Source organism: Astyanax mexicanus, chromosome 14 (genome assembly GCF_023375975.1).
Source record: "Astyanax mexicanus isolate ESR-SI-001 chromosome 14, AstMex3_surface, whole genome shotgun sequence".
Taxonomy (NCBI): domain Eukaryota; kingdom Metazoa; phylum Chordata; class Actinopteri; order Characiformes; family Acestrorhamphidae; genus Astyanax; species Astyanax mexicanus.
In genome coordinates, this window is record NC_064421.1 from 15,932,725 (window position 1) to 15,941,593 (window position 8,869).

Below are 8,869 nucleotides of genomic sequence, written 5' to 3' on the forward strand. Positions count from 1 at the left end.
CTAAAATAATATCACGATATTTTAGGTAGTGCAGGGCGGTATGACTAAAAAGGCACATCTCGGTATTTTTCAAGATTTTGACGGTTTCACGATATTTTTTTTGTTATTATTATTTAAAAAAATAAAAAATGGGCTTTTATATAAGATAGTGACTTACTGTACTGTTAGGAATACATATAAAACCCAAAGGCTTTAAATGAAGGTTTTGATTACTTTTGAGTAATTTACTTTGTTCCAAATTACACAATATATCAAGAAATCAGACTTTATTAGCAGAAAAACAGCTGAAGAATGTAATTAGTAGACCTTAAAAAGAGATATTCCAGCAACGTTAACAATGCCTCCTTCACAAAACTAAATATTTTAAATAGTTTCACAAACACTATAAAAGCACCTAAAATACTTAATGTTTAAGTATTCAAAAAATATAGTTTTCTAAAGCTCTATTGCACAAGTGAGATACACATTTAATATCAATTTATAATGTTATTATTGAAGACATTAGAGGCATTACAGTATTAAAATCTGCCACAATTCCCTTCTTTTTCCAGTTACAACAAATACATTCAGTTCAGTGTGCATTAAAATGATTTTTTAAGCTACAGTGGTAATATATTTAAAAGGGCTATAATTACTTTTTATTTTACTTGGATAAAAACACTCATACAGTGAGGGACAGCAACAGGAACTCTGTTGCAGTGCTGTTCTGATTTCTCTCCAGGCAGGACGGCGATTGATGAAGAATAAAAAAATGATACACTACTGCTACAAAATCAGAATTAATTTTTATTGGCTGGTGTTATTGCATACAATACAATATGGCACAGCCCTACTTCGAACACAATGCAAAAAATATTGAAGTGCAATGTGTTTAAACCTATTTAGTTGTCCCAAGGGGAAGAGAGAGAGACCTTTGGCCTTAAGTTATCTAGCTAAAAGAAATATCCTGCCTTATACATTATTGCTTAATCAAAACAATTCACAAAACTAAAAAACAAACTATGTTTTTGCAGTTCAAAGAAATGAAGTTCAGAAAAAAAACTTTTTTCTACTAGAAGAGTGAAAACTTTTGATGATAAACATTATGTAGATGCTACAACAAATGTGATTCAATCAGTCAATTTACCGTTAAAAACACACAAAGAGCCGATGGCTGATTCTGCTCCAACTAAACAAAACCTGTGTGGAGGCCATGACCACCGTGCAACATATTACAGCAGTGTGTTTAGTCTGAGATATGAGCATCATTTTTGGACATGCTGTACATCACTGCCGTCCACATAATATCATATAAAACAAAATAAAAAATAAGCATGTGTTTCCATTTTTAAGCACAGTAAAAAATGCACAGGTCAAATTAAATGATCCAAACATATAAAATATGTTTAACCTTAAAATAACAGCCTCAAGGTCATCTTGATGCTCCAATGATTGTAATGGAGAGAATAGCACCTCTGTGTTTTGCCACTCCAGGCTCAGCACACTGCTAACTCTACTAAGTAACTCTGGCCCAGGCAACTTGAGGGAAAACTCTGTAACACTGCATAACCTGAGCCATATTTGTGCAAAATCCTGTAATAATCCTTTAACACCTGAGTCCAGACCTCCTTAACTTTCAACAAATCTCTCAGCTTGACCAGAAATGCATGTGTAAAGATTGTCCTTCAGTGGTGTTTAAAGTGCAAATTCCTCATCCCGATCACAGGAGGAGCCCAGCAGCAGGAAATATCAATTATTACATAATGCTGCTTAATGATCTCCATAGAACAACAAATAGGTTCGTCTTGTACTGACAACAAAATGCCATTGAATCAATGGCCTTACTTCAAGTAGTGTAAGAAATACCATTTCCTATATTTCAGTGACAAATCAAAATTTTTTATATTAATACATCACTTTTAGCCGGTAATATTTGTGCAGTCACTTGTTTTGGGATTTGACTCTGTACTTGGTCATGGCTACCAGTGTAGGATATCAGATATGACACTCTAGGGGTCTAGAGTATATTGGTTGAACCATAAAGACTCGTTAAGCACAATTTTGTTTTAAAAAAAGTAGTAAAGAACAGAACTAGAACATTTTACAACCTTCTTTTTTTGTCCAATAATAAAAGAGATGTGTAACAGTTTGGAAAACCGAATAAAATCAACCTTACCGAATATTTATCAAATATTTAGTGAAAACAAATTACAAAATAAGATGAGCTAAATAATTATCTCCCCTGTTGGTTAACTAATTTAACAGGCTCTTTCACCAGCCCATCATGTGTTGTCACCTTGAATTTTCTACTTTTCTTTAAAACTAGAATCCAGTATCGCATAAAAATATGTAGAAAACTCTGAAATGCTCAAATATGGCTTCATTACAACTCCTTGGCTTTGAAAAGACAACTAAAAGCCAATACAGAGTTCAAAATTCATCATCACTAAGTTTCTCTGAGTCCTGTTCAATGTTCACTTTTGAGCCATGTGTCTCAGATACAATTAGGGAGTCGGTCATGTTCCTACCAAGTTCGTCAAACTCTTTCACAAGCTCATCATCTGCTGTCGGCTCATCGTTTTGATGTTCCTCTTCTTTGTTCATTTGCTGGTTTTCCAAACTGGGGGATACTGCATTGCTTTTCCTGTAATCAAACTGCAGATCTGTATGACCCTCTTCATCTTGTTGTCCGTAAGGTGTGGCACTCTCAGAGACTTTGCCATTTACTGGTGTGAAATGTAATGAAGGAGATACAACATTAATCTCTGTGTCCTTATCAAAGACTGTGCAAGATAGAGGCCTAGAATCATTTTCTTTAGTCATGAATGTCAGCTCTTGCTCCAGGCCTGAATACTTGTGTCTAGGCAACAGGAAACTGTCCTTGTCTTCCTTTTCAAGTACCATTACAGGAGCAGCGATGGGACGTTGTAGATCATTTCGTAAATCATCCAGAAGGTGGCGCATTTTGTCCTAATAATAAACAGGAAAGAAGATATACAATGTTACAAAACAGTGGGCATTCGTTTCTTAACATAATGAGATAAACAGTAATGCACATAAATACTATTATTATTTATTTACTGTAGAAATTAGAGCTCTTACATCATTATGGCTCAGTCCACACATATCTGGACCTTTTCTGTCCCTTCCACTAAATGTTCTTTTAAGTAATACTGTGTGGTGGTGATATTGAGATGGCTTTGTAATAGTGGCAGCATTTTAAACATTTGGGTACAAATCCTAGTAAAAATTGGGTTTTTATTTTGTTTTTGTTTTGAGAGATCAGATTAGGCAGACCTAACAGTTTAGTTTGAAGGTGTTAGCTGGACAAGCACAATTACAAGAGCACATTTAATTGTGAAACTGGCAGAGTGAGAGATTTTCAGAAATCCTACTAGAGTATGCAGAATACCGTCAACAACACAGAGCAAGCCACACGTTCACCAATATCATCTGATGTTTGTGGGTTTATTATTCTGATTTCTTACATGTGATGTAAATAACTCGCATGTAGAATACCTACCTTGTCTAATCGGTGTCTATTCATATCAATATGGCGTTCAAAAACAAGCTCCAGAACCCTGTAACAACATTTGAAATGTTAATGAACCACAGTTTTAAATATAATCAAGACTAACTGCAAACGTGGATTCAAAGGAGTCGGGAAAGTGTAAAAACCTGTCAGAGTAGATCCCTCGTGCCAAAATATCATCTGTTACATCAGTAATAAACTCCAGATACTTTACTTCTTGTTCTCTGAAGAAAAATGGAAACATATTGAAAAAACCTACAACATATACATAAGGTTAACAAAACAATAGTCATTAAATATAGCCTACAGCCATGCCTCTATTCCATACATCAATCCTGAATTACATACAACTTATACTGATATGAGAGTTTCTTACACTGCTGTCACTTTTTTCATTACTGGGGACTTCATTCCCTCTGGTGACACCCTGCAAATAACAAACAGCTATTTTAAGTAACTAAAAATATCATAAATAATTAATATTTAAAGTAACTTTCACAGTTTATATCACAGAATATTATTAGACAATAAATGAAGGAGCATTTTACCTTGAAGAGGAAACAGGAAATCCACCGTCTCTATACTTATTTGCTGTGCTGTAAGTATTGCCAAACACATTTGACTCTTCATCAGACCATTCATGTTCAGGGCTGTATGGCTGTTTAAATAAAATAAGATAAATTCAGTACTGTTTGCAGTACCATTTTCAATCAAATTTTGTAATGTTTAAAAATAGCTCAAACATAATGCATCAATAAAACAATACTGGACATTATTAAAAACACAGCAAATCCAGCAACTTACTTGGGGTGACTCCTGTCCTGCTGAAGACCACTGCTTGTTGTGTGTGCTGTAGAGATAAAGAACATCTAACAATGATACATTATGATATTTGATATACATATTGATATTTGTGATTATGTGAAAAGGTACACTCTGAATATGAATGAATAATTATTATATAAATTAAGTATTACATAACCTAAATGGTTTGTGGTTGCACTTAAACGATTTACTTTGATTTCTCACCTAGGTATCATTACACTGATTTTTTTATTAGAACGTGACTAAGCCACAAGTTGGATATTTGGAATCATGTTTATTCATACTAGTTAGGGATATAAGAAGTGGACAAAAAAGGACTTCTGTATATTGTTCTGGGTAAGAGCTACTACTTTTTGATTTCCTGAATAACGATTTAAGGAAAATAATCCCATACCTTCCATGGTAAGTCTCTTGTCGACGAAATTTAGATGTGCTTTTCGCCTCTGCTTCTTTTCCTCTGCCAGGTGTGTAATACCGATAGGTAGAGAGTGTGGATTTGCAATCTGATTTCAGTGTTCTCGGAGTAAATGGCTTTTCCTCAGTAAAGTAGTGAGCATGTTTGTGCATTACATCACCACTGTAGGTTTTCTGTGTAGGATCTTGGAAGCTTTTAAACTTCTTCTGACTAGTTGATGTGGTACATGAAGGTGTGAAGTGGTGCCAATGAGAATTTGGGCTCCTGTAACTTAACTCCGATGCAGGTCGATAGTTCTGAGAGTTTGTGGTCATTTTGGATGCATATGCAATTTGCTTGAAATGAAATGAGGTATTGAATCTAGGTGAGGATAAGACAGAGTCCCCTTGGTCGAAATGGGCACCCTCTGCACCTCGAACCGAAGGTCTTGTCTGCACAGGAAAGGAGAAGCAGCTTTAGTCTTCAGTCATCACAGGTAAGTGAATATTTGAACATGTGAGGAAATTATCTTACATGTTTGGATGAGCATGGGGTCACAGTATTCAACCGGATGCTCCTCTGTGAAAAGGACCTTGCTGACTGGGCCCGTTCTGATCCATCCTGTTTTAGCTGCTCACGCCGCTTTTGATCTAGGTCTGTGTAGATAAGCAAAAGTGAAGGTTATAATGAGGAATTTAATTTCTATATATTACTGCTTTAATGAAAAGGAGCAAAAACAGGTTTGTACTTACATTTTACATTACGACACATACTTGTAGGTACTGCACAATCCACTACAGCTATATATAAAAAAATAAAATACGCAAAAGAATTAGGGATATGCAGGAGTCATGAAAGGAAAGGAATATTTTGTTGAGTAACATGGAAAAACACTGAAATTATTCTTATTAGTGACAATAATTACAGTAATGTAGGACTATTCAAAGAAAGTATTGATATATTTAAAAACTCTTTATACAAGATATAGAAATGACCATATTGTATTATCACATTTACTATCCCATCTCAAACAACACAATCCAATGCAGTTTGCTGAATCAGTAAAATACATCAAGTGTAACACTGTCTTACGTTTCCTATTAAAAACATATTATACTTTGTTTTCTTTATATGTTATCATATATGTCCATTTCTCTTATGCATATTGAGATATGTGTTTGGTAGTTATATCACTCAGCCTAGTAGAACTTTGTGTTTATCCGGCTGACATCTTACCTTTTGCTGAGTATATCTTTTTGTAATGGGACAGCATGTGGTCTTTAACAATGTGCTGATTTGTTAGACTTCCAGTCGAGCCATGATAGAATGCTGCAAAAGAAGAACAATACAATAAGCTCAGAAATATAATATTAAAGTATTTTTAATCAAACTCATAAAATGAAAATAAATGCGCTAGCCAACCATCTGATTTACAGTAAGTTACCTGTCATCCATATACAGATTGGGAAAAAATTAAGAGACCACTGCAGTTTCTGAATTAGTTTTTCAAATTTTGCTATTTATAGGTATATGTTTGAGTAAAATAAACATTGTTGTTTTATTCTATAAACTACGGACAACATTTCTCCTAAATTCCAAATAGAAATAATGTCAATGAAGCATTTATTTACAGAAAATGAGAAATGGCTGACATAACAAAAAGATGCAGAGCTTTTAGACCTCAAATAATGCAAAGAAAACAAGTTCATATTCATAAAGTTTTAAGAGTTCATAGTTTAAAAAAAGAAAAAAAAAATAATATGTTTCTATCTTACAAGTTATTTTTTTTACTTTACAGACTATATCTAATGCTTTATAACGGACATATTAACTTAATATTTATTTCATGTGATATCTGTACGCCTTATTTGAAAATAAACACTATTAATGGGGAGAATTAAATATAAAAGCTAGCGGTTAGCTATATATAACATATTTATAATTTAACCATTCTCTCTAAAATGTTAGCATATAACCTACCAATTATCTTATTTAGGTTAACGTTGTTATTGAGTATTTATTTAAAAACGTATTTGTTTTTTTATCTTACTAGTTATCTTCTTACTTTACAGACTTGCTATATCGAATGCTTTATAACGGATATAAATAACTTATTTATTTCATGTGATATCTGTACGCCTTACTCGTAAATAACCGCTGTTTTATTGGAGAAGCGGAGTTAAATATAAAAGCTGCTAGCCGGTTAGCGCTTAGCCAGACTGCTTATTCAGCTCTTTACCGTTAGTTACCTCGCTTCGCATCCATGACTCGATATTCAGCCCAGTATCCCATACTCAGAACAGCACAGCGCGCACTAAGCACTGTCCCTCACTGCAGGTACATTCATCACAGCTCTCACCAAGTAAAACCATCACAAACCTCTGAATTAAACACTAATAAAACACCAATCACTCCCTCCTCCCCCTCAGCGAACCGCTAACTGCTTCCCCGGCGCCATGATGGTTGCTAGGAGTCCGTCCGTACGTCACGCGTAGCGTTTTACGAAGGCACGTAAAGTCTACGCGCTCATGAATAATTCATCAAATCAGCCCAGCTCCACCCACATTTTATTAATTCCGTTATGTTGTTACTTTAGTGGACTGTAATACAACGTGTTAATGAAATAATAAGCTCATAAACAACTCATATTGAAAAAAAAAATAAAACATATGATCACTAAAACATATTTAAACATACATTTATATTATTATATTATATATTAAACATATATTTAAATTATTTAACTTTTAGAGCACTGCTTAATCAATCAGTCAACCTTTTTTTTAACTTGGGAGTTTCTTACTTTCTTAGTTCCTTAGTTACTCAGTGATTTCTTAATTTCAGTAGATAATAATACAACATGTTTATGAATTAAGGTAATAAACAAGTCATAATAAAATTAAATAAGGTAATGAACAAATAAAAATGAACAGAAAATCATAAAACGATATCATCACTAAAACATATTTTATTTTAATTATTTTAATTTTAGGCACTCAATGAATGAATGAATTAATTAATCAATCCATCCATCCATCAATTACTCAACCTTTATTTTAACTCAGGAGTTTTCTTTACTTCAGTGGAGAGTAATACAACATGTTTATGAAAAAAAAAAAAAAAAAAAACAGGTCATAGTAAAAAAGAACATATAACAGTGGTTGGTGTGATGCAATGAATAACACCACCGCCTGCCAGTGAGCTACCATGAAGGGTCAGTTCCAGGTCTGGGTGACTATGCTGTGCTACACCAATAAGAGTCCTGGGGCAAGACTCCTAACACTACTTGGCCCACCTCTGTAAAAGAAACACCCTTGTAAATTACTCTGGATTGTCAGCTAAATGCTGTAAACAAAAACGTAAACGTAAATATAATCACTAAAAATATTTTATTTTAAATACTTAGCACTTCACTTGGTCCATTCATCATGGAATTTTACAACAATGTAAAGATCAACAGCCAAAAAATTTAGAGATTTAGATTTTTTGAGTGTGTGTATTACAGTAATAATATCCAAGAAGTCCAAAACGTAGTAGAGACTTGCTCACATGTTTCTAATGAAATGAAAAACTACACGCTGCTTACATACTTTCAATTAAAATAAAAAATATATATAAAAAGATTGTCATCATGACTAAAATTTAAAAAACAACTACCAGATTCAACTTATTGTGTTGAAAAGTAAAAAACTGAAAAAAATGTAGATTTAATTTTTTTGGTCTCTATTTTGACATTTGACTCACTTTATTAAAGGTCTTATTTCAAATGTTTAAATACATTTTTTGGTAGTCTCTTGTATAAATGAATGCCCTGTTAGCCGTTTTTTGTTAAAAAGTGTTCTAGTGCTCCTGTTTCCGGCTGTTTTAGTTTTATTCAGGAGGGGAACAACAGGATTTTCGCCCCTATGAATCATAAATATTCATGCTGTGTAAACAGCACTGTGACACTCCCCCTAATTTATAGGTTTAGGTCAGTCTGAGGGTTTTTCTTGATTCACTGTTTTTCTGTGTATTTTTTTTTGTGGTTATGCAGATAATGGACAAAGAAAAAAAAAACGCTTATGCAACTAAGAGTAACCTGTTGTATTTCAAAAAGAGCAAGTACTAAACGGTTTGTAGTGAAAGTCTGAATTCATAAG

At 33.6% G+C, this 8,869-nt stretch overlaps 1 protein-coding gene across 3 annotated transcripts; it reads right to left on the minus strand.

Annotated features, from left to right (window-relative positions):
- Nucleotides 1–773: 773 nt before the first annotated feature.
- Nucleotides 774–7,205, minus strand: spata7 (spermatogenesis associated 7). Of its 3 annotated transcripts, none has more exons than XM_022673068.2 (11): nucleotides 7,110–7,205; nucleotides 5,967–6,059; nucleotides 5,483–5,530; nucleotides 5,265–5,386; nucleotides 4,731–5,182; nucleotides 4,316–4,361; nucleotides 4,060–4,169; nucleotides 3,888–3,938; nucleotides 3,658–3,735; nucleotides 3,503–3,560; nucleotides 774–2,949 (listed from the first exon to the last, which is right to left on the minus strand). In XM_022673068.2, exons 2-11 carry the CDS (start codon nucleotides 6,001–6,003, stop codon nucleotides 2,410–2,412), a joined length of 1,542 nt encoding a protein of 513 aa, XP_022528789.1. In that variant the 5' UTR covers nucleotides 6,004–6,059; nucleotides 7,110–7,205; the 3' UTR covers nucleotides 774–2,409. The 3 variants fall into 3 exon arrangements, with proteins under 3 accessions (XP_022528789.1, XP_007257492.2, XP_015463401.2); XM_007257430.4 differs by having other exon boundaries at nucleotides 6,980–7,205; XM_015607915.3 differs by having other exon boundaries at nucleotides 6,970–7,205.
- Between the last annotated feature and the right edge of the window lie 1,664 nt (nucleotides 7,206–8,869).

Coding starts and splice junctions, on each gene's coding strand:
- spata7 (XM_007257430.4), bottom strand. CDS start 7,022: ATGGGATACTGGGCTGAATATCGAGTCATGGATGCGAAGCGAG. Junction 4,362..4,730: donor CAAGAGACTTACCATGGAAG/GTATGGGATTAT, acceptor TTATCTCTACAG/CACACACAACAAGCAGTGGT. Junction 3,561..3,657: donor CGAGGGATCTACTCTGACAG/GTTTTTACACTT, acceptor ATGTTGTTACAG/GGTTCTGGAGCTTGTTTTTG.